This window comes from Tachyglossus aculeatus, chromosome 18 (genome assembly GCF_015852505.1).
Source record: "Tachyglossus aculeatus isolate mTacAcu1 chromosome 18, mTacAcu1.pri, whole genome shotgun sequence".
NCBI lineage: Eukaryota > Metazoa > Chordata > Mammalia > Monotremata > Tachyglossidae > Tachyglossus > Tachyglossus aculeatus.
Genome location: NC_052083.1, coordinates 33,160,887 through 33,187,199, shown reverse-complemented (window position 1 = coordinate 33,187,199; position 26,313 = coordinate 33,160,887). Strand labels below are relative to the sequence as shown.

Genomic DNA, 26,313 nt, shown 5'->3' with positions numbered 1-26,313 from the left:
GAGCTCTGCATGTAGTAAGTGCTCAATAAATACCATTCATTCACTGATTGAGTTAGTGTTTTAAACAATTGGTAAGTAAAATATGTACAAAAGTGCTAAGGAAGTTTGTGTATATTTAAGTGCTTCAGTGGCACAGGAGTCTAGAACAGAGGTAGGGGTGGGATGTAACGGGCAAGATTGGGAATTAGGGAAGGCCTCTTGGAGGAGTTGTGCTTTCAGGAGAACTTTGTAAATGGAAAGAGAGCTGTGGTTTGTCCATTTTAAAGGAGGAGGGAGCTCCAGGCAGGGGCAGAGGTGTTCATTCATTCATTCAGTTGTATTTATTGAGCGCTTACTGTGTGCAGAGCACTGTACTAAGCGCTTGGGAAGTACAAGTTGGCAACATATAGAGACGGTCCCTACCCAACAACAGGCTCACAGTCTAAAGCGGGGAGACAGACAACAAAACAACATGTGGACAGGTGTCAAGTCATCAGAATAAATAGAAGTAAAGCTAGATGCACGTCATTAACAAAATAAATAGAATTGTAAATATGTACAAGTAAAATAAATCGAATAACAAATCTGTACAAACATATATAATAATAATGGCATTTATTAAGCGCTTACTATGTGCAAAGCACTGTTCTAAGCACTGGGGAGGTTACAAGGTGATCAGGTTGTCCTAAGGGGGGCTCACAGTCTTAATCCCCATTTTACAGATGAGGTAACTGAGGCACAGAGAAGTGAAGTGACTTGCCCAAAGTCACACAGCTGACAGTTGGTGGAGCTGGGGTTTGAACCCATGACCTCTGACTCCAAAACCCATGCTCTTTCCACTGAGCCACGCTACAGGTGCTGTGGGGAGGGGAAGCCCTACTGAGAGCTCACCTCCTCCAGGAGGCCTTCCCAGACTGAGCCCCCTCTTTCCTCTCCCCCTCCCCATCCCCCTCGTGAGTGAGAGGTTGGCAGCTGGAAAGAAGAGAATGAGATACAGTAACTAGAACAGTGTCATTGGGAAGAGTGACCTGGGAAGTAGTGGGAGAAGCAAGAGGATACATAGCGGAGAGAGTTGTCTGAGGATCCTAGTGGCAATTCAATCATTAACTCATTCATTCATTCGTATTTATTGAGTGCTTCCTGTGTGCACAGCACTGTACTAAGCGCTTGGAAAGTACAATTTGGCATCACAATTCGGCAATGGCCGGGAGTTTCTGCTTGGCATGGAGAGGAACTGATAATCATTTGAGGAGTGGAGATTTTATGGAGTGACTTTTTTTTTCAAGAAATGATGCGAGAAGTGGAATGATGTACGGCCTGGGGAGGGGAGAGATCATAGGCCGGAATCAGTGAGGAGACTGATACACCAATCAAGTTAGGTTATCACAAGCACCTGGATCAGCAGAGTGGGTTATGGTTGGGGGACAAGGGGCAGGGCTTCAGTCCCTTGATTTCTGGCTGGAAGATTGAGTAGAATCCCAATTTTCCCTGTTTTCTCCATCCACTTCGCACCATTGGACCCTTTTCCCCCATTGTAGACTCTCAAATCGTAACATCCTTCCTCTGTGCTGGCACTTAGCAAATCCCCCAGCCCAGGACTCCCCTCCCAAACCTTTGCTGCACTACTACCGACCTCCACCCTGGTTCTAGTTCATGACTTGTTTCTCCTTCCTTTTTAACCTCTAGCACTCATGTGGATGGTGAGCCCACTGTTGGGTAGGGACCGTCTCTATATGTTTCCAACTTGTATTTCCCAAGCGCTTAATACAGTGCTCTGCACACAGTAAGCGCTCAATAAATACGATTGATTGATGAGAGTCCCTTGGGGGTGTCCATTCACTAGGCTTCATTACCCCTTTAGGATTGTAAATTCAGGAGTATAATTACAAAAGGAGTAATTGCCCAGTTACGGATCTGCATTGCAGTAAAGGCAGCTGTTACACGGAGACAGTCTTTTAAAAAATGATAAATCTAAGTGTAATCACTTTGAACTGAAAAGTGAAGGGAAATCCCGCCCCACTGGTGCATCAGAAATCTCTCTTTTCTTTATAGAGCTGGTTATCCAAGGACTAAGATCATTTAGCTGGAGCACTTGAGACAAAAAGAATCGGAATGCTTAGAACAAAGTCTAGCACTTGAAAGTATGAAGCTTTCAACTGTGAATCTTAGGGCCTCATCTCCGTCTCGGTGGTTCATTGATCTACAAACTTGGCAGCGTCCTCAAGGTAGAGAAGATTTAAGGCTGGACGGCTAGCACCAGCTCTCCGTTGGGCTGGGAATAGAAACGAGCAGTTAGGGAGCTCCTTCAAGTCTATATATAGTTACAGTGGAAAACTATTTTCATTATAAACTAGTGTTCAGCAGAGTTTTGTTCCTTTACTTTGTTTTGAGACTTTTTTTTGGTGGGGAAGTGTTTGAGGAAAATTCATCTTGGAAGATAGGAAGAGTTGCAGCATATTAAAATTTTAGGCTGTTTCAAATCAATATCTTCCAAATTTATCAAATTGAGCTATTTGAGGCATTTGAACTTGACATGGACTGTAACCCTTTGGGTCCACATTCATTTTCCTGGAGGTTAATGATTGAGGGGCTGTGTCTGAAGTCTGATAGAAGGGGGAATTAATTTTTAAATGGCCGTAAGCCATTCAGCCTGGCATTTGTTGCTAGGGTAGGGGAAAAGGCTTATGAACTGCAAATAGAAATTGTTCTTTACATGATTTTGACACTGGTTTTCAGGTCATGCCAGGGTATATTTTTAAAAAATAAAATTTGGTTAGGAGATTGGGGTTCTTGTAGAAATTTATGCCACATGCAACATGACAGGTCAAATACAACTGCATTCGAGTTTATTTCACGATAAATGTCAGCAAAGGGCAGCCTGACCCAGTGGTAGGGAACTGCCCTGTTTGGGGCTCTCCCTCGCCTTACACTTCAGGACTTGTGTGATGTTCATGATTGACTTAATCTTTTAGCTCCTCTGCTCCGATCCCATGTGTAAGATGAAAAACATTAACAGGTAGTAAAGATGGTATTTTTTAAGCACTTAATATATGACTAAGCACTGGGGTTGTTACAAGATAATATATTGGACCCAGTCTCCCACCTGAGACTCTGAGTCTGAAGGAGGGAGAACAGGCATTCGAACACATTTTACAAGTAGGGAAACTGAGACACCAAGGTATGGAGTGGATGGGGAAAAGAAATGCCCGGGACATACAAAGTCACATAGCAGGCAAGTGGCAGAGCTAGGACTAGAACTCAGATCCCCTGATGTAAGTCCTGCGCTCTTTCCACTAGGCCTTGTTGCTTCCCCAAACTCTTAGGGAACAGTATTAAGCAAATGAATCTCCTGGAGTTTTGCTGGGGCAAATATATTCCAAAAACAGAGAGGATTTAACCTTGTCCCATATTCGCGGGGCTCATTCCATCTCTGGAGAGTTCAGATCAAATCTGGGAAAGAAGAAAAGGAGATTAAGAAGATTACATGAACGGTAATTAGAAAAATGTCTGTATGTTGTTACTGGAATGGAAGCCAAAGATCAGTTTACTTATCATTCCTAGTCTCGTGCCTAAATGGGTGGCTAGCGAGAGGCTCCCTAAACAGACAGGGGATATTTTTTAAACCTATCCCAAGAGAATTGACTTGGACAGATTTTTTTAAAAAATAAATCATTTTTTACCCAAGAATAGTTTCTTCAATCAGCATGTGCCTTTTTAAGGGGGTTTTCTTGAGGGTGTTGTAAGGAAAAACAAAAACCCTTAAAATGTTTTATGAGCCCCATTGAAGGAGGCCGTTTTCTTGAATATCTGATCTAAAATTAGCAAGGATGGGCTATCAGTGCAGTTGCCTCCCTTCTGAACATTCCAGATGTGCACTGATTAAAATCAATGATTAGCTCTGTACTACAGAGCTCAAAATCCATGTTTTAAGAGGACTTCTAAGTGGACTCTGTTCCCAATCTATCAAATATGGATGTTCATTGATTTTCAAAGGGGCATCTTAACATCCTTCCATGTGCTAACATAGTAAATGACTATTTAAAGTTATTTTTAGCTCCCCTTTTCTCCGTCTACCCCAGCGCCTCCCCTTGGCTTCACCCCAGCTAACCTCTTTACCATTTCCTGCCCTCAATTCTTACTCCCTCCTCCAATCCTATTCATTGTTCCCCCCTGGAATGCTGTTCTCCCCGTATTTCACCAAACCACTGCTCTCCTCCCACCTTTGCAGAAAACCTGATTAACCACCCCTCTCTTTCCTCTCCCTCTGCTGCCCTGATCACCTTATTCACAACAGCTACCTCAGCACTTATGCACACTTCTATAACCTTTTGTATACATTTCTGTAATTTATGCTCTTGCGCTTTGTCTAATTGTTCATGTTTTGTATTTGTCTCCCCCAATAAATTGGAAAACTTCTTGGGATTGGTGGTCTTTCCTTTTTCTCCCGTGGCGCGTTTTCTTCATTGGATTGCCTTAACTAATTCAATAAATCCTATCAATGATGATGATAACCAAGTCTCATGTTCAGTTGACAGTTGTAAGCAGTTATACCTCAAAGGCTCTCTAGTGACTGTATGCTGGAAATAGAGGCATTTTACTCTTTCCCTCCCCAAGTATCTGGTTCCAAGCCAAAATAAGGGAGAGAGCCCAGAATCTGGAGATTAAAGATTAAAATCTGAACATTCACCTGACAAGTTACTGTTAGATGTGGGATAGAATCCAGTACAGGGAGATCTTCAGTTCAGGAGGAAAACAAAATGTAGTTTGTGAATTTATGGGTGTATGTCCCTGTCATTTGTTTTCCCCACCCACTCCATACCTGTACGTACTTATGAAGAGCTTATTCATGCCTTCAGACTACTTAGAGCATTTTCTGATTTCAAAGCACTCCATAGTCCGTGTTGGTTCCAACCTAAATCGAGTCACTGTTGAATATTGTATACCAGTAGAAATACATGTTACTGTGGTATTTACATGCTTACTAAATGTCAAGGACTGCTCTGTGCTGATGTAAATACAGTAATATCAGATTAGACTCACTCCCTGTTCCCTATTGGTCTCACGGTCTAAAAGTGAAGGCAAACAGTATTTAATCTCCATTTCACAGATGAGGAAACTGAGGCACAGGAAAGATAAATGACTTGCTCAGGGTTACACCAGGAGGCCATTGGTGGAGGTGGGATTAGAACCTAGGTCTCCTGACTCCCGGGTTCATTACCCTGGGCCACAGTGCATCCATAAAACTTGTGCAGTATGCTACTTATAGAAAACCGAGGTACTAAGCTTTGGCTTTTCAAGTCAATTGCAAGCATAATGTATGTGTAGTGTTTTCAATGATGGATACGGAGTTTGAAGAAAGTGGGAGATTTATGTGGTTCCAGAAAAAAACTTAAATATTATTGGAGGTGCCTAGGTCATGGATTAGAAATAGCCATGACACTTTTTGGAGGTTGTGTAATGGTGTTGGACCATCAACTGAAATAGCACAGGGCCAGAATCCTAGGAGACTTGTAAAATTTCAAGGAGAGTGTGTCTTGCTGCCTCGTGGGAAGGGCCAGACTGAGCTAATTCTATCTCTCAAGCGTGCTTTTTCATCTCATTTGAAAGAAAGTGAACAAAGCCATGCGCTATCATTTTTAGCCTTTTGGTGTGGATTTTCTTTTCCTTGTGGCTAGTAAAAAAAAAAAAATTCCCTTTGAAATCCCGATGCAAGGTCTAGAAGTGGACTGATTTGAATGGATGGTTCATCTTAGCTGAAAGTTCTGCTCTGTTTAAAGGGTAATTATCATTCTCTTTCTACCTCAAAGAGGGAAACCTGATTTAAGTTCTAGGTTTTCTTGTTGGATTTTCATTTTAGGATTGGGATGGAGCAATCTTAGGCCTAAATCAATCAACGGTACTTTTTGAGTGTTTACTGTGTGCAGAGCACTGTACTAAGCACTTGGGAGAGTACAGTACAGTAGATTTGGTAGACCTGTTCCCTGTCCACAATCATCATCATCAATCGTATTTATTGAGCACTTACTATGTGCAGAGCACTGTACTAAGCGCTTGGGAAGTACAAATTGGCAACATATAGAGACAGTCCCTACCCAACAGTGGGTTCACAGTCTAAAAGTCCACAATGAGCTTACAACCTCAAGCACCTCCAAAACATAAATCAGAAAGACTCGTCCAGATTCTTTACATTTGGTCCTGTATTTGGTTGGACCCAGGGAACAATGATTGGGGTCTGGGAACTTGGTTTTTATTATTAAAGTCTTAAGAGAGCTCCCTGCCAAAGATACTACACAAACCTTTTCCCTAATCCCAATGCTACCTAAACATCTCCTTCCAGAAGGATTCCTAATTAATTCCAATTCCACCCCACCCCAACGTGACTTTTGATGGTAGTACAAGCTAGTTGACCAAGAGAAAGTTGCTCCCATTCGAAGTGGTGCTCAAGAGTTTATATTGGTTAATGAGAGGACCAGGCTGAAAGATAACCTGGCCTGATTTGGACCAAGTTTGGAATATCCCTGCCAGGTTCCTGCATCCTTCTTGCATTGTGGTTGGGGGGGTGCTTCTTGTGGGGAGTGGGATGGGGGTACCACTGAAGAAATACACGGGTGTTTCTGTGAGCTGAAGAGATTCCTAGCTTTGTAATATCATCATCATCAATCGTATTTATTGAGCGCTTACTATGTGCAGAGCACTGTACTAAGTGCTTGGGAAGTACAAATTGGCAACATACAGAGACAGTCCCTACCCAACAGTGGGCTCACAGTCTAAAAGCAATAATAATAATATTGGTGGCATTGGTTAAACGCTTAGTCTGTGCCAGATACTGTACTAAACTCTGGAGTAGAGCTGCATAATCAGATCAGAAACAGTCCCTGTTCCACATGGGGCTAGCAGTTTAGGGAGAAGGAGAACTGATATGTAATCCCCATTTACAGATGAGGAAACCAAAGCACAGAGAAGTGAAGTGACTTGCAACAGGCAAGTGGCAGAGCCAGGCTCAGAATCCGGATCTCTCGACTCCCGGGCCCAGATTCTTTCCACTTGGCCAAAAAAGAGGACATGTGTGGGTGACAAAGTCTTCTTCCACCCTGAAGAGAGGTTCAGGACCCAGTCTGGATCCAGTCACCACGGGTCTGGAATTTTGCACCTTTCTTCCCATCCCCACTGAAAACCCCCAAAGCCCAGAACTATAGCTTTAAGCAAAGGTCAATGATTGAGTGGCTTTTAGAGAAGCAGTGTGGCCTAGTAGATAGAGCACGGGCCCGGGAGTTAGAAAGATCTGGGTTCTAATCCCGGCTCTGCCACTTGTCTGCTGTGTGACCTTCGGCCAGTCACTTCACTTCTCTGTGCCTCAGTTCCCTCATCTATAAAATGGGGATTAAGACTGTGAGCCCCTTAGGGGATATGAACTGTGTCCAACCTAATTATCCTCTCTCTACCTTGGCACTTAGTACAGTGCTTGGCATATAGTAAGTGCTTAACAAATACCATAATTATTGTTATTATTATTGTTATTATTTTCTTTCTAGGCCATCAACCAGGTCATGGGAGAAGCAGCGTGGCTCAGTGGAAAGAGCACGGGCTTTGGAGTCAGAGGTCATGGGTTCAAATCCCAGCCACCAATTGTCAGCTGTGTGACTTTGGGCAAGTCACTCCACTTCTCTGTGCCTCAGTTCCCTCATCTGCAAAATGGGGATGAAGACTGTGAGCCCCCCATGGGACAACCTGATCACCTTGTAACCTCCCCAGCACTTAGAACAGTGCTTTGCACATAGTAAGCGCTTAATAAATGCCATTATTATTATTATTATTATTATAAATAGCAAATCTTAAGCCTCAGAGAGGGGACCTAAAAGATCCTCAGCCCATAGCTTCAGCACGACTCTGTGTGGTAAAAACCTCAGATTGGATTCCCCAGTCCCAATAAAAGCATGGAATCACAACCAACCACCCGTGAAAACTGTCACGACTAGCTCTAGGTAAAGATGATACACCCCTGGAAGCCTCAGATGTCTGCGAGATCCCGGATGATCCAGTTCCCATATGTGGGTCAGACGAGGCAAGAGGAATATTTCTGGGAGTAATAATGCATCTCTGCCATGGCATCAGCCATGGCACAACACCTACAGGAGATGAGAATAGCATCAGCTTTGAAGGAATCTGAACCATCCCCCAGCAGAACCCACTTAGTGGCAGGATACTTGAAAACGAATAACTGAATGTGCCTGAATTAGAGGAGTTGATAGTCAGGTACTCCCTCCGGCCCCCCCCAAAAAAGCCTGGAAACCTCTCTTGGACATCAAGGAGGATCTGACAGGACCCCAGACCCATACAATAATCTGTCAATTAGTAATATTTATTGATCATCAACTGTGGGCAGAACACTAGCACTTTGAAAGAATACTCGAGTTAGTAGACAAGAACCTTGCCTTGAAAAGAAAAGTAGGAAGGTAGATAATTAGTGCTTATTTACTAATCAATCAATCAATCGTATTTATTGAGCGCTTACTGTGTGCAGAGCACTGCACTAAGCGCTTGGGAAGTACAAGTTGGCAACATATAGAGATAGTTCCTACCAAACAGTGGGCTTACAGTCTAAAAAGGGGGAGACAGAGAACAAAACCAAACATACTAACAAAATAAAATAAATGGAATAGATATGTACAAGTAAAATAAATAGAGTAATAAATATGTACAAACATATATACAGGTGCTGTGGGGAAGGGAAGGAGGTAAAATGGGGGGATGATGAGGGGGAGAGGAAGGAAGGGGCTCAGTCTGGGAAGGCCTCCTGGAGGAGGTGAACTCTCAGTAGGGTCTTGAAGGTAGGAAGAGAGCTAGCTTGGCGGATGGGCAGAGGGAGGGCATTCCAGGCCCGGGGGATGACGTGGGCCGGGGGTCGATGGCGGGACAGGCGAGAACGAGGTACAGTGAGGAGATTAGCGGCAGAGGAGTGGAGGGTGCGGGCTGGGCTGGACAAGGAGAGAAGGGAGGTGAGGCAGGAGGGGGCGAGGTGATGGGCAGCCTGGAAGCCCAGGGTGAGGAGTTTCTGCCTGGTGCGCAGATTGATTGGTAGCCACTGGAGATTTTACTAGGGTAGGGAAGATATGTACAGAAGTCCTTTGAGTGGCTGTCATTTCACAAGTGAGTAATTGGTGAGGTGCTGAGGTGACAGTTGAGACTGTACCCTGGAAAGAACCGAAATTAATCGGTGGAGGTCTTCTGGAAGACGTGTACTTTCAGAAGGGCTTTGAAGATGGGGAGTGTTGTGGTCAACTTCCTGACCACAAGGGAAGCTGAATTGTATGGTTCACACCACACTGGGTGGAAGTGGTAATGGGATTATCCTTAGTAACTGGATTACAAGGTTCTTAGACCAAGCAGCATTGCCCCCTGAGAAGACACAGCCAGGAAGCACCAGCCCCAAGGAAACACCACCAGGCTATTTAATCAGAAGCTGAATTAAGCAGAGGGTGGCCATCTGGTCTGTCCAGTGAACCTGAATGTCAATGTAACAGCTCAAAAAGGTCCTCACCAAAAATGTGAGCCTTCTGCTCACTTGTCCATTTTTTACGTGTGCACACACACACACGTATGCACACTGGGGCTGAGTATAGAACAGCTATCTTTTAGTAAATTAATCATTTTGGATTTTTTTTAAACCCTGATTTCAGACTGTCAAGAAATGGTGCATGGTAATTATTTCTGCCTTCTTCAAAAAGACGTGTTTTAACTAAATTCATTTCTAGAATTGAAATCCTGAAAGAAGCTGATTTAAAAAATCAGTGCCAGTAATAACATGTAATAACTGTGGGCAAACAGCATCTAGTAGCTAGGGCAGGTGGGCTGGTAATGTAATTAGGAATCGTAGTGTTAAATGAGCCATTATTTAAATTAGCTCCTAATTTTCCTATCTATTAACCTACTAAAAAAGAGACAGTGATAGCTGAGAGATCTCTGGTTGCTAATCACTAACTAAGAGGCTAGCAGAGGTTGTTTTTTTCTTTTCCTCCCACTAATGCAACATTTTCCTGTGATGAAGCAATTAGCCAAGGCTTTCAGTTGGTTTTATTATCAAGTGCACCAATTCTAGAAAACTAAAGGATGGTGGGGGATAAATATGTCTGCATTTATTTTTAAGACAGGTGTTGGATGTTTTACCCCCAACAGAATGGTATGCCACCCAAAAAGTCCTGGATTATCTGGTCACTCAGATCTCATTTGCCTATGAATCTTCCGTTCAAGCAAACTGAGCCTTTGGAGAAGATAGCGTAAAAATCCAATAAGCGAATGGATCTCGGTGAACCTAACAAATGGATTCTTCTTATATCTTAACCTCTGTGTTTTGCATTCAGAAGGTGGGCAGTGTCCAGGAGATTTTCACTGGATTTGACAGTGTGAAAGTTTCCAGCTAACACCAGGAAATCTACATTCTTGCCACTCTCATCTCCAGGTGGTTTATTGAATCTTACGGTGGCACATAGGTAGAGCCTGCTTCCATATTTACACTCTTCTCCTCATCCATCCTTTCTGCAAGAAGAGGGGATTCCTTTTACATTATTCAGAGTTTTATACCGGGCCCTAGTAAAGAATTTTGCAGATGGGACCATTATAAGCACTATATTAATACGAAGCCTTTCAGGGTGCTCAATTGAATTAAAATAGTGGCTCTCAACCCAACAATGTATACAGAGCCAGTTTTAGGGGTGGCTGTGGTGGAAAGGTTTTTTTGTGTTGTTTTTCTAATGGTATTTGTTAAGTGCTTACTATGTGCCAGGCACTGTTCTAAGTGCTGGAGTCGATTCAAAGTAATCAGGTTGGACACAGGCCATGTCCCACATGGGGTTCACAGTCTTAATCCCCATTTTATAGATGTGGTAACTGAGGCACAGAGGAAGTGAAGTGACTTGCCCAAGGTCACACAGCAGACAAGTGGCAGAGTTGGGATTGGAACCCAGGTCCTTCAGACTCTCAGGCCAGTGCTTTTATCCATTAGGCCATGCTCTTTCTCCTAAGGTTAACCTAATGAAGGTTATTTGACGGTGCCGATTTGAAGGCCACCCCTCACCCCACCCCGCTGACTAGACTACAAGCTCCTCAAGGGCAGGGATCATTTCTACCAACTCTGTTTACTCTCCCAAGTGCTTAGTACCTGCTCCATCATCATCATCATCATCATCAATCGTATTTATTGAGCGCTTACTGTGTGCAGAGCACTGTACTAAGCGCTTGGGAAGTACAAATTGGCAACATATAGAGACAGTCCCTATCCAACAGTGGGCTCACAGTCTAAAAGGGGGAGACAAAACCAAACATACTAACAAAATAAAATAAATAGAATAGATATGTACAAGTAAAATAAATAAATAAATAGAGTAATAAATATGTACAAACATATATACATATATACAGGTGCTGTGGGGAAGGGAAGGAGGTAAGATGGGGGGGATGGAGAGGGGGACGAGGGACACACAGTGTAAACATCTCAATAAATACCATTGATTTTCCCCTTCTCCATCCCCCTCATCTTACCTCCTTCCCTTCCCCACAGCACCTGTATATATGTATATATGTTTGTACATATTTATTACTCTATTTTACTTGTACATATCTATTCTATTTATTTTATTTTGTTAGTATGTTTGGTTTTGTTCCCTGTCTCCCCTTTTTAGACTGTGAGCCCACTGTTGGGTAGGGACTGTCTCTATATGTTGCCAACTTGTACTTCCCAAGCGCTTAGTACAGTGCTCTGCACACAGTAAGCGCTCAATAAATACGATTGATTGATTGATTGACTGTATTTTCTGGGCCCCAGCCCATCCCATGAGTAGCAAATGACCAACGAGGATTCTGCAGAGGGCTCTCCCTGTCCCCGCTCTGATAGCATAGGTGTCTGAGAGTCCCAGAGAAGCAGAGGTTTCATTCATTCAGTTGTATTTATTGGGTGCTTACTGAGTGCACTGTGTGCAGAGCACTTTACTAAGTGCTTGGGAGAATACATCAATAGACAGACACATTTCCTGCCCACACAAGGACCAGGCTGGTGGCAGTGTCTAGATGGGACTAGCTGCTTCTGCTTTTTGATTGTTATTCTGGTATTTAAGTGCTTACTATGTGCCAGGCACTGTGCTGAGCGCTGGGGTGGATACAAGCAGATTGGGTTGGACACAGTCCCTCTCCCATGTGGGACTCACAGTCTCAATCCCCATTTTGCAGATGAGGTATCTGAGACCCAGAGAAGTGGAGTTACTTGCCCAAAGCTACACAGCAGACAAGTGGCATAGCCAGGGTTAGAACCCATGACCTTCTGACTCCAGGCAGGCCCGTGCGCTATCCACTGTGCCACACTGATTCTCACTGTTCCCCATTTTATGGAATTAGCCTAGGGAAGTATTAAGTGCGAAAACCAGGGAATCTGACTTCTGGGCCGTAGAATATTGGCTTTCTTTGAGCCACCAGACTCCTTGTGCTGGCCCTGAATCATCCTCCAGCTTCCAGCAAACAGAGGGAAGCAGACAAGCTATCACCTCTGTTGTATGACTGGTGTTCCCATGGATCTCACGGGTAAAAACAACAAAAAACACCAAAAAAACACGTGCAATGAGTTCAGGCTTTAACTCGCCTTTCCCTGTTGAGTTCTTAAAACATAGATGGATGCCCTTAAACCAAAAGAAATGCAAGATTTATGTCCATTAACCCTGGAATGCAAAGAGGATCTGCTCATACTCCTAACTACTCCAATACTTTCCTTTCCATCCATCTCATGCCCCAGTAAGCTTATTACAGGCACATTTAGTTTTTCCAGATTTTCATTACATTTTCTACATAGAATGCTTTTAGGGAATTTAGGAAGTTAACCTCTGACAACAGCTTGTCTATGAGGACAGGATATAATGTGGTGTTTGAAATGGTTGTGCTTTGCATACTATACCATGCATTTTCTGTAACATGGGGTTCATCAGGCATGGGACCTCTGAGGTGTAGGAGATCCGTGTATAAATGAGATGTTTGTAAGACTCATACAAACAATTTTCTTTATAAATATAGCTGTTGCCTTGAGGGCAGGGGTCAGGTCTGCTAACTCTACTGAATTCTCTCCCAAGCATTTAGTGCCATGCTCTGGAACACAGTAAGCATTGAATAAATAGCACTGATGGATTAAGGCTGTCAGCATTTTTCCATTTTCCAGGAGATGTTACAGATCTGGAGAAAATAATTTATTTGAGAACAAATTTATAGGAGTGAGACTTACCTATTCTATAACTTTCCTTAGAGGATAGGAAAGTTATAGTCATCTGCATCATTGGCTGAGTGAGGCTTTTGGGATGAGGAACTTTGTTAATCAGCTCTTTAAAAAAAAATTGGATAGGAGAGGAAACATGGAGGGAGCAAATCAAACAGATGGACAGCTGACTCACGTTACTTCAATATGCTTGCAAAAAACTGAAAATCATTTGGTGTTGCCAATTTTGAGAAAACGATGGGTGAAACTTCCACTAGGAACATCTTTAAGAGGCTATAGCTTGGTGATTGGGTTAGAGTTGATGGGATTCAGGTGATTCGGTCCATTTCCAGATGGCAGCTCATGGAGAAAAAGCAGTGTTTGTTGAATATGTTTTTTTTAAGACAATGCTTTGCAGTAGGCACAAGGGAGAAAAGGGTGGTTTGATATTTAGCGTACAAAGGCATCTGTGTGCTTTTGTGAACTCCCTTTACATTACCAAAGTGCACAGCCTAGTGCTGAGAAGCCAAGTGACTGAAATTGGCCCAAAGCTGTCAGTTGGCCAGTGAAATTGCTAAATGAGAAAGGGAAGTATGCTAGGTTCAGGATGTTGAGATGAATTGATCCATTAAAAGAAGCCCCTGTTCTTTGTGTCAAATGCTTTTGTCATTTCACAACAGGTCATGTTGTGTTCCTGGAGGAAACATCTTCTAACCTGTGTGGGGCCCTTTCCATGTATGGCCCAAGAAAGTGAAAACTTGGACTAAAAAGTAGAAATCACAGTTGTAAATAGAAAAATATCTGTATTTAAGTGTGTTGTGCCAGGAAACGATGGTTGCTTCCATTTTCCAGTTGGAAGCATGAATTTTAACCCAGGAGGCTCAACACTAGCTGATCTCCACTACCCCATTCTTCTGGAACTTGGATGGGAGATTTAGAGGACTTTAACTTTACACACCCCTGAGATGGTGGATAGATTTGGGGAGCTGTCTTGATTATCAACTCTACCTAAAATGTCTTTGAGGAAGATATTATTACCCAATGCCTTTGGAGTTAGAAAAAACACTGTAAAGCTAGTTACAGGGCAGTCGTGTCCTAGTGGGATCATTGTGGCCTAGTGGATCGAGCATGGGCTTGGGAACCAGAAGGACCTGCATTCTAGTTCTGATTCTGCCACTCATCCGCTGGGTGACCTTGGGCAAGTCACTTCATTTCTCTGGGCCTCTGTTACCTCATCTGTGAAATGGATTACGACTGTGAGCCCCATGTGAGATCTGGACTGGGTCCAACTTGATTACCTTAAATAATAATAATAATCAATCAATCAATCGTATTTATTGAGCGCTTACTGTGTGCAGAGCACTGTACTAAGCTCTTGGGAAGTACAAGTTGGCAACATATAGAGACAGTCCCTACCCAACAGTGGGCTCACAGTCTAAAAGGGGGAGACAGAGAACAAAAACAAACATACTAACAAAATAAAATATATAGAATAGATATGTACAAGTAAAATAAATAAATACAATACATACATAAATACAATAAATACAATACATAAATACAATACAATAAATACAATACATAAATACAATAAATACAAACGTATAGACATATATACAGGTGCTGGGGGGAAGGGACGGAGGTAAGATGGGGGGATGGAGAGGGGGACGAGGGGGAGAGGAAGGAAGGGGCTCAGTCTGGGAAGGCCTCCTGAAGGAGGTGAGCTCTCAGTAGGGCCTTGAAGGGAGGAAGAGAGCTAGCTTGGCGGATGGGCAGAGGGAGGGCATTCCAGTTATGGTACTTGCCAAGTACTTACTATTTGCCAAGCACTGTTCTAAGCTCTAGGGTAGATACAAGTTAATTAGGTTGGACACAGTCTCTTAATCCCCATTTATTTACAGTGAGGTAACAGGCACAGAGCAGTTAAGTGACTTGCTCAGGGTCTCACAGCAGACAAGTGATGGAGCCAGGATTAGAAACCATGGCCTTCTGACTCCAAAGTGGTGCCCTATCCACTACACCACGCTGCTTCTCATCTACCCCAGCGCTTAGAACAGTGCCTGGCCTGGCACATAGAGAGGGCTTAACAAATACCATAAAAAAGGCTTTGCTTTAGTAGGAGCTGACTCTGCCCCATGTCATTTGCCTCTGTTAAGTAGCAGGGGGCACGGGGGGAGGGCAGTGAGCAGAGAAGCACAAATGAGATTTCATTTTTTGGCCAAGTGAAAGAGTTCTCTTCATGATAGGATGTAAAGGGGGTGGGGAGAATCCATAGCAAGAAAAGAAGCCTCAAATGTCTCCTCAGAAAAGTGCCCCTAGTCACTAGGGCCATTGTAAGCACTACAGTATTCCTGTGTCTGCTTCTCATTGTGTCTACTTATGCATAAGCCCGTAGTGTTGCTGCAGAATGTCAGCTTGAATAGCAATTTGTTGTGTGAATACTGGCTATATAGGAGTGGGTTGGGATTTTCATGCATCTTACTGGGCTTTAGTTTTGTTTGTGCTGTCCAGGCATGCATGGTGGATGCTTTGAGTGAATACACTGCTTTCATAGCGTGAAATGTAGGGAAAGAAGATGGTTCTTAGTTGGAACTCATGGATTTTTGTGATCCTGTCCACTCTACTGACTTGTTAAAAACTGATCCATGCAGTTAGAGAAGATGGTCTCTTTTTAAAAAATCAACAACCCTTCTTCTTTTCAGTGCCTCTAATTTTATCATTTAATGCTCTGATGTAATCCATTGCTTCCATCTGCTCTCATGCTAAACAATGAACTCACGTTTCAGATAATTTCTGGGCAGCAAATGAGATAGGGGATGTATGGTGTTTTGTTGTCCTCATTGTTTTGTTTTAATCTATCTCAAATACACACCCTGCTTCTTTTTACAAACAGGAGATTGCTGTGATTGCTTTACATACAATATGCATGATCCGGTCTTTTTAGGTAATTGGTGCCAGGACTGAGGGTCACCTATTCTTTGTTAAAACCAAGGAAAACAGCCCACCAGCATATCTTTTTAATAATGCAAAGAGCTATGGGCTGTGTTCTTTTCTTTTTAACTTTAAGGTGATTCTCCGGTTGTTCAGTTAGGGCAGTGTCCCATACTTTTGAAGAAAACCTGAGAAAGCGCTCTAAAAGGGAGGGGAAAATCCTCCCCTTCTCTTTACACATTAGTGAAATTCTGGGTGGAAATACTATGGGCTCTTAAAAATCTTTTGACAGAGAATCTCAGGAAAATATAAGAGAAACAGCAAGGCTCGGTGGATAGAGCACGGACCTAATAGTCAGAAGGTCAAGGGTTCTGATCCCGGCTCTGCCACATTTCTGCTGTGTGAACTTGGCCAAGTCACTTCAGTTCTCTGGGCCTCAGGTATCTCATCTGTAAAATGGGGATTAAGAGTGTGAGCCCTATGTGGGACAGGGACTATGTCCAACCTAACTTGTATCTACCCCCGTGCTTGGCACATAGTAAGCGCTTAACAAGTACCATAAGTATTATTATTATATTGAGGAAATATTTCTGACAGTAGATCTGAGAGATGATATCACTGGGAAGTGATGGGGTATTTTAAGCCCTGTGATTTTGGCCCTGGTTCTCCCCTCCCTGCCCCCCACCCCAGGATATGATACAGGCCATCTGCTCTTCTCTGCTCTTTGGGGTTGGTTTTGTTTGTTTTCAGTCAATAGGAGAGGAGGAAGGAGGTAAAGTGGGGTACAGGGATCAGGGAAGCAGTATGGCCTAGTTTAAAAAAAAAAAAAAGCACAGAACCGTGAGCTTATTATGGGCAAGGAACATTTCTGCTAATTCTGTCGTATTGAACTCTCCCAGATGTGAAAGATCCCTGTCCCACATGGAACTCCAAGTCTAGGCAGGAAGAAGAAGGCAAGTGGCAGAGTAGGGATTAGAACCCAGGTCCTCTTACTCCCCCACTCATGCTCTTTCCATTATGCCACAATCCCTGAATTGCTCTATAAATTTGAAAATTAAATGTGAAATGGAAATGGAGAACCCTAAGGGGGCCCACCAAAGGCTAAAAGTGGCTTTGTGGTCTTTTTGCATATGTGGAGAATGAAACACAAAGGTAAGAGCATGAAGCATGGGAGCTGGCAGCTAACTGCAGCCTGCCATTCGGCATCTTGATTTTTGAATGTCTGGAGCCGGATATGTTGTTGGGGAAACAGGGCACAGGAAGCATAAGCAGAGTCCATGCCATCTTGCTGATTTGATTTTTAAGAGCTACTTTAAAGTAATAAAAGCTGGAAAGGATAAGGTTGCTTTGGCAGTAGCCATTGCTTACTAGAATTTTGTTTGCTTAGCAATTTACAATCATTCTTAGTAGCTGTTTCGCACAACTCTGTGAAGCAGGAATTGGTACCCTTTTTATGGATGCAGAAAGCGGAATTTAGAAATTTTAAGGAATTTGCCTGAAGTTGCCCAACAAGTCACAGCCTCTGTAACAAACCTAAAATTTCTCAGGCAAAGCCTCCTCCTTCAAGTCACATTAAAAGCTTATAGGATGTACGTCTTTTAGGTTGCCTTTATCTGTCCCCCACCCACCAATCCCTTGCCCTCTGCATCTCTGTGAACCAAGGCCAAAATCAAGGCCCAAGTTTCAACCATTAAAAGGTGTTTCAAACACCTGCACAGTGTTACAGGCATACCTTGTGTTTTCTTCTGTGTCATTTTGCTCATTCTTCCTTGGAGTTCATAATACGGCCATTTGGCAGCAATTTCCATTTTCCCAAATAAAGGTATCCAGATTGAGAATGTTAGCTCCTTGTGGACAGGAATCATCTCTACCATCTCTATTGTAGTGAACTCATCCAAATGCTTAGTACAGTACCCTGCACAATAAAAAAGTCCTTGATTACCTAGATACTGAAAAGTCACAGACGCTTTCTTTTACAGGTACGTATGCATGTTCCTAACCCAAGCATCAAGTTTGTAGCCCCAAACCCTTCGGGTGTTTAGTCAGTAGCGATGGTTGAACTTCTGTCATTGACAGAAACTCATAGGGAGGTTTCGTGTTCATTCAGAAGTCATTTTCCTTCCGTTTAACACAAAAGCTAAAATAACATCCGTTCTATTTGGGTTTTTTTCCCCTTTTTTTCACAGATGCATATTCTGGTTGACACTGGAAGCAGTAACTTTGCAGTAGCAGGCTCCCCGCATTCAGACATAAGTTCCTATTTTGATCCCGAGCGGTGAGTGCTGAATTTGGAGTGGAGATGGTGTCATTGGTGTTCCTGGGAATTGGGGGGAATCCTGCTCCTGTTGTGAATGAAGGACGAGGTCGACTCAGTCCCTCAATTAATGGAATTCAGTGAGTGCGTACTCTAGGCACTTGGGAGAGTACACTACAATTAAAGAAACTAAAAGTAGACACCATCCCTGCTCACGTGGGGCTCACATTTAAGACACAACCAAAACCAAGAGGGAACTCTGCTGGCAAGTTCATTCTTGCATGATGGATTTTTTTCATAAAGATTTAATAAGGACCAAGGCTTCACATTTATCTGGCAACCTCAATGTGAGACTATGAAGTTTGGGGTAAGGAGAGAGCGGGGAAATGGTCTTCAGCAGCACACAAACACGTTGTGGAAGGAAGTGTATTGGACTCTCCAAGTGCTTAGTACAGTGCTCTGCACATAGTAAGTGCTCAATAAATACCATTAATTAATTGGTAGGCTCTCGTAATTATTTTTAGCCACACCCACACAGGTAATAGACATTTTTATATGGAGAGAAATGAGTTTGTTCCCTTGCCAAGGAATTCATGTGCAAATAGTTCTGTTATTGTTGTTATGGAATTTATTAAGCGCTTACTAGGTGCTATGCACTTTACTAAGCACTGGGGTAGATACAAAATAATCACGTTAGACACAGTCCCTGACCCACATGGGTCTCACAGTCTAAATAGGAGGGAGAACAGGTGTTGAATCCCCATTTTACAGATGAAGAAACTGAGGCACAAAGAACTTAACTTGCCCAAACTCACACAGCAGGCAGGTGGCAGAGCTGGGATTAGAATCCAGTTTCACAGACTCCCAGACATGAGCTCTTTCCGCTTGGCCACGTAAGGTTCAGTGCAATGTTTTGTATAGTGCCTTCTCTCTCCCAAGGGAGGCCTTAAAGGCCATAAAAGGCTTTAAAATATCTTAAAGGCCCAGATAACAAAACCTTATTCTGGTCTTCCATGAGAAATCTTAGGCATTGTGTGCACATCCCCAGAGCCAGAATATAGAAAAGAGAGAGGGTCTGGAGCTCTTGAGAAGCTAAGGGAGCCAGCAGTGGGCTGAGAACGAAGTGAGGAGGTCTCAGATCTGGATTCAACCTCACAGTGTGGAAAGCAGGATCATAAGCTCCACCAGTGGGTACTAAACCACAGCAGGGGGACATGCCAGCATAAGCAATTGTATTAATCAATGGTATTTATTGAGCACTTACTATGTCAGATCACTTGAAAGAATACAATGCTGTAGTGTTAATAAATATAATCCCTGCCCAAAAAAGTGCAGGCTGCGCTCTCCCTCTCCCTCTCCTCCCTCTCCTTCTCTCTGTCTCTTTTTTCTGCTCTTCCAGATTCGAACTGAACTCCTGCCTCACCTACCAAGGGAGGAAACACTGATCTACTAAAACATTCCTAAAGTCTTGGAAAAGATTGGCTTCAGGGAATAAAGGAAGGAGAAACCTAGATGTTTACTTTCTTCCTGCTACTGCAGGCTGAATAATATCCTAGTCTTTATTTTTGGAGAGGATCAAAGTTTCATTTTTTCACTTCCTGACAAATATCATCTTACCATCCACATGTAAAGGGTCCCATTTTACAGTTGAAGAGATAGAGCCGAAGCGGTTGTGCCTCACCTAAAGTCACTCAGCAGAAGCCAGTGTAGAAGATCCTGATTTCTGAGCCCGAGTAAATAATAATAATAATGGCACTTATTAAGCGCTTACTATTTGCAAAGCACTGTTCTAAGCACTGGGGAGGTTACAAAGGGGATCAGGTTGTCCCACGGGGGGCTCCCAGTCTTCATCCCCATTTTACAGATGAGGGAACTGAGGCCCAGAGAAGTTAAGTGACTTGCCCAAAGTCACACAGCTGACAATTGGTGGAGCTGGGATTTGAACCCATGACCTCTGACTCCAAAGCCCGTGCTCTTTCCACTGAGCCACGCTACTTCTCTGTAAAGTACCATTGTATCCATTTTACCCATACTCCCTTTCTGACTTTTCAGTTGTAGAATTTGGTCAGCTATCTTTTGTTCTCTCCTATCTCTCTTTACCTCTGTTTCTTTTTATTCCATATACCCCCAGGGTGGTCATGAAACTGAATTTAATTCTAGGTAAGAAATATAAGCTCTTTGCAAGGTGGAGCACTTTAGAAAGTGAGTAAATAAAGATTTGGAATTATTTTTCCGGAATGTGTAGCCATCAAAACATTCATTTTCCATCGATGATTACAAACATGAAAACCAATTCATTGGCAACTGTAGGTGACTTCAGGAATGGCTCCTGGGGAGTACTTGAGCGTTTTCATAAAAACCATATGAGAGCCTCCTTCCTTTCTCAGTTTTCAGTAACTTTGCTCTCTAAAATAAAGCCCAGTGTCTTCCAATGTTCCCGCATTTGCTTGGCCTCCTGAGTTCTTTTGGTTATAATTAGGCTTCTGGCTAGGTTGTCTGCTTCTGTTTCAAGTACTGAGTCTTTGGATATGCCGCTCTTAATGTGCCCTGGGATATTTTCTAGTAATTGGCTATTTGGCTTTGGGGGCTCTGACAAGGCCTCTTTGATTTATGAAATGACTAGTTGTGTCACCCATTAGTCATTTGTTCAGCTTGTCCCCTTCAGAAATGTTCATTTCATTATGATGAATACCCCCGAAAGCCTCAATACAGGGAGACAGTGCTGGGAGGGAGCACTTTTTTTACCATTTTTATTCGAGCCAGTAGAGGAACCATAGCTTCCAGCTGAATGGCTTAGAGGAAGATCTGAACCTATCCTCCTCAGCCAGATCTTCCACTATTCCATGAAGAAACCTAAAATCCCTCCATTATCATTGTTCATCACTTGGTCTTTTGAGCCTCATGTTCTACAGTAGCAGATAGGAAGTGATGTGCTTTGTCTTTTTTAGGTCCAAACAGGCAAAATGAAGTGGGATAAATTAAATTAAATTAGTGGACCACAGTGACTGCCACGTGTTGACTGACAGGAAATTAGACTGGATAATATAGGTCAGAACATCTAATTCTTCCCCTTAAGAGCATGGCTTTTTTTTGGCCTGTATTGTCTATATAATAAGCTTCAACCTCCACTCCATTTGTCTAGACACAGCTTAAGGAATCCACAATTGGCTGTAGGCATCCACAGGTGACTGGAAAGTCTCAGTTTATACGAGTATAGGATCCACTGGTGATCTGTCCGATTGAAAGGGAGTTTTGCGACTGGTCCCTAGACTGAAAACTCCTCATGGGCAGGGAATGTATCTACCAACTCTGTTATGTTGTATTCTCCCAAGTGCTTAGGGCAGTGCTCAGCACGCAATAAGCTTCAGTAAATGCAATTGATTGGTGGTCGGGCTAGTTCACTACACGCTGAGCCTTATGATGTCTTTGCTCTGGCTCCAGGGACAAGTCTCAGGCCAGTCTAAGAGTAGATCCTGGAAGGGCCCAGAGTCCTAGCCTAAGGAAGTCCCATAGTTAGTCATCCCTCCAGAACCTACAAAACTCCTCCCTCCAGTCTGGAAGCAATCAGAATTTGGGGTACAGTCCTGGCTTGGTCCAGAGCTTCCCATCCCTCCAGAAACTACAAAACCCCTCCAGTCTGGAAGCAATCAGAGTTTGGGGTACAGTCCTGGCTTGGTCCAGAGCTTCCCATCCCTCCAGAAATTATAAAACCCCTCCAGTCTGGAAGCAATCAGAGTTTGGGGTACAGTCCTGACTTGGTCCAGAGCTTCCCAAGTAGGGGATCCCGAGCCAACAGGGTCCCAACAGTCAAAGGCAGTGCAATGCTCACATGCCCTCTTGGATCCCATAATTGTTCCTCCAACATCTACCAAGAAAACTTTCTCCGGGCCATTTTTTCAGTGCTGTAAAAAAGTGCAAAAGGGTCCCACTTCCATCTGACCCTCTCTCTTCTCTGGGCATCTTGACTAGGGATGGGCCCCTTGGGCCTCTTATGGAGGTAAGAATTTATCAAGACACATGGGTGTAGAGTACTGTTTGAGGCACTTGTGAGTGCAATGAAAGTAAAAGATACAGTCCCTGGCATTGAGGAGCTTGCAGTCTCATGGGGGCAGACCTTCAGACATCATTTTCTCTGCACCCCGCAAAAGAGAAACGTTCTGTGTTTTGCTTTTGAAAGATAAGGTCTTAAATTGGGAAACAGGCAGAAAGGTGATTATGTGCAACTACAGGGGAAGACATAGAAGGCCAACAAATATGACATTTCGGTAAAAAGACCCAGGAGTATCATCGAAAGGTCTTGAGTCTGTCGTAAAGGAAATCCTACCCTCTGATTGTGCCCTGAAAGAAATAACTTTGAACTGCTTTTGGTACTTCGCAAAATGCTACAAAGCTAGCGACAGCCTGGGATCTCCACCACAAGATGAAGCTGATTGATGTCTTGGAATTCTGCCACTTAGCAGTCCATGGGCTAGTGATGCAAGAACAGACATAGTACAAAACCTGAATCTGCCACATCCAACTTCTAGAAAGGTTTCATTAGCATCACATTTGTGCCATCCTAGGCTTCCCTAGCTTTCGGAATTTGTCAAAAATCACTAACCACTGACACTTGTACAATAATTTAATGGTTAGGCCATTGTAGTACATATTGAGTAACCACTTGTTACGTCATCATCATCATCATCAATCGTATTTATTGAGCGCTTACTATGTGCAGAGCACTGTACTAAGTGCTTGGGAAGTACAAATTGGCAACACATAGAGACAGTCCCTACCCAACAGTGGGCTCACAGTCTAAAAGGGGGAGACAGAGAACAAAACCAAACATACCAACAAAATAAAATAAATAGGATAGATATGTACAAGTAAAATAAATAAATAAATAGAGTAATAAATATGTACAACCATATATACATATATACAGGTGCTGTGGGGAAGGGAAGGAGGTAAGATGGGGGGATGTAGAGGGGGACGAGGGGGAGAGGAAGGAAGGGGCTCAGTCTGGGAAGGTCTCCTGGAGGAGGTGAGCTCTCAGCAGGGCCTTGAAGGGAGTGCAGTGTACTAAGCTCGTGGCAAGTACAAACCAAAAATGTGATACCTTCCACACCCACAAGGAGCTTTCACTTTAACAAAGGAGTCAGGCATAAAAATATTTACAAATAGGATAAATAATTGAGTGTACAGTAAAATGACCATACTTGCAAAATGGCTGTGGAAGGGAATAAGTTTGAAAGTACTTAGATATTACTTATTAAAGGAGGATATTAAATGGTGCCCATAATGACCTGAAAAAGTTAAAAGTCCCTCCAAATGTTTAGACCCAGTAGGGAGAAAACAGCCCAGTGTATCATAAATGGTATTCTTAGAAAATAAAATAGGATTTCTCTGTTACCAGAAGGTCAGATCCACCTAGGGGAACTGGGAATGTAATTATGCAGGCACTGTATCAAAAGTATTAATAAGCATGTTTTTAATAGAAGGTTAAAGTGTTTCTCTTTTAGAATAACTTTTTTATGGTGAAGAGAAATCTTTTCCTCAAGGTTGGTGCAGAATGAATTGATTGCTGAAACCAAATCACTCGATCTTGGTTAAAAATATCTCTGCAGTGTGAAATGTAGCTAAAGTAAAATAGTTTATCCAAGTTAATGTAGTTTTCTTTTTCTTGAAACTAGGCTGGGAACCCAGGAGAGCCAGAGAAGAGTCCTAGGGGTTTGGGAAGACCAAGCAGAGGGACTGTGGGTGACAAACTGTGGGTTTTGGAGAGAGTGGGGCAGTTTGGGGCGTTTGGCATTCCCCAATTTCCAGCTCTTCCCTCCCTTGAGTGCCATCACAATCTGTGGTAATACTAAAGGAGGATTGTGAGCCCCATGGGGAAATTGGGACCATGTCTGACCTAATTAACTTCTTCCTATCCCAGCATTTAGAATAGTGTTTGACACATAGTAAGTGCTTAACAAATACCATTAAAAAAAAAGCAACCCTGGGCTTGTTTTTATGGTGTTGGGGTGAAGAAAATAATTATAATAATTGTGGCATTTAAGTGCTTACTAGGTGCTAAGCACCTGGGTGGATACAAGATAATCTGACCAGACACAGTCCCTGTCCCACATGGGGCTCATAATCTAAAGGGAAAGGAGAAAAGGGATTTTACAAATGGGTAAACTGAACACAGACAATTTAAGTGACTTCCCCAGGGTCAACCAGCAGGCAGATAACAGAAACAAGTTTGGAACCTGAGTCTCTTGACTCCCGGTGCTCTTTCTACTAATTCCCGCTGCTTCATGGAACAGTTTGGGGAGCTTTCAGGTGGATTGCCTGATGAAAAACTATGAAAATCTCAATCCTATGTGCTCTCTCCATTTCTTCCCCTTTTTTACAGGTCCAGCACATACAGTCCTAAAAACTTTGATGTCACTGTTAAATATACACAAGGAAGTTGGAGCGGATCTGTTGGTACAGATGTTATTACTATCCCTAAGGGATTTAATGGGTCCTTTATCGTCAACATTGCCACCATTTTTGAATCGGAGAATTTCTTCTTACCTGGGATTCAGTGGAATGGGATCCTTGGGCTTGCCTATACCGCTCTTGCCAAGGTAAGCTGTTTCCTGTGAATTCAAAAAGAAATGTGAAGGAGACCACCATTAAATTACCGGGAGGATCTTTAAGCATGGTGAGGAGAAATGCACTGTTTCCCATGTTAGATTCAGTTTCCAAACCAGTACAAATGATCCACAGGTCAAGTATGGTATAAATGAACTGATATAGCCCACCCTTCAAAGCTCTACTAACAATATACTTCTTGCCAGAAGCCTTCCCAAATCAGCTCCCTCTTCTCCTTGCTGTCTGTTTCTACCCCTATCTACATGTATGTGTGTGTTCATCTATAAATCATGTGTATATTATCTGTGCTATTTGTCCTTGGGTCATATACTTTATCTAATGTTATGGTTTATGTTTGTGCCTGTCTTCTACTCTCCCCCATTAAACTGAAAGCTCCTTGAGGGCAGGAACCATGTCACCACCTTTTTAATTATTCCTTCCAGTGCCTAATGTGGTGCTCTGTGCAAAGCAAACCCTGAGTCCTGTCACTAATGCCGGGCATCACTAAAAGGAAAGGAATAGATGCCTAATAGATTTTATTTTTCCAAGAGTCCAGCCAGGGAGAAATTTTTAAAGTTTAATTGCACCCTCGGCCAACCAGTCATTCCATGATATTTATTGAGTGCTTACTGCGTCTGGAGCACTGAATTAAACACTTGGGATAGTAACTTTTTAATATATAATTGTGGTACTTTTTTAAGTGCTTACTACCGGTCAAGGGCTGTTCTAAGTGGTGGGTAAATACAAATTAATCAAGTTGGACATAGTCCCTGTCCCACATGGGACTCACAGATGAAGAAGGAGGGAGAACAGGTATTGAATCTCCATTTTACAGTTGCAGAAACTGAGGCACAGAGAAATGAAATGACTCTCCCAAGGTCACACAGCAAGCAAGTGAAAAATATGGGATTAGAACCCAGGACCTCTGACTCCCGGGCCCATCTTTTTTTTTCCACTAGGCCACTCTGCTTCATTAGGTAGACACAGTCCCTGCCCTCAAGAAGCTTTTCGGTTTACATCTCTCAACAATAAGATGGATGTCTCGAAGGGGCAACCATCTTGCAGTTCTTCCAGGAGTCCTGTCGCCCTTGTCAGAGATGAACCATTGATCCGACCCAGTAATAGCATTACCTATAGTCTGATGTAAGCAGCAGGAAGGTCAGGGGAGACTACCTAGATCTCTAGACTAAGGCATGTCTAACTCTCAATCCTTCTTGTGGAAACATGTTTAAAATTAGATTCAACTACCTCCCTCTGTCATCCATTTTCACTCTCTCAGACATGTCTCTCTTAGTGTTATAATGATAATGTCTGTGAAATT

General features: G+C 43.0%; 1 protein-coding gene across 1 annotated transcript in view; it reads left to right on the top strand.

Annotated features, from left to right (window-relative positions):
• Positions 1-26,313, top strand: part of BACE2 (beta-secretase 2) — a 61,560-nt gene that overhangs the window by 12,326 nt on the left and 22,921 nt on the right. The window contains exons 2-3 of the mRNA XM_038760133.1: positions 18,322-18,410; positions 24,769-24,985. Coding sequence (XP_038616061.1) covers positions 18,322-18,410; positions 24,769-24,985 — 306 coding nt within the window. The remainder of the gene's footprint in view (positions 1-18,321; positions 18,411-24,768; positions 24,986-26,313) is intronic.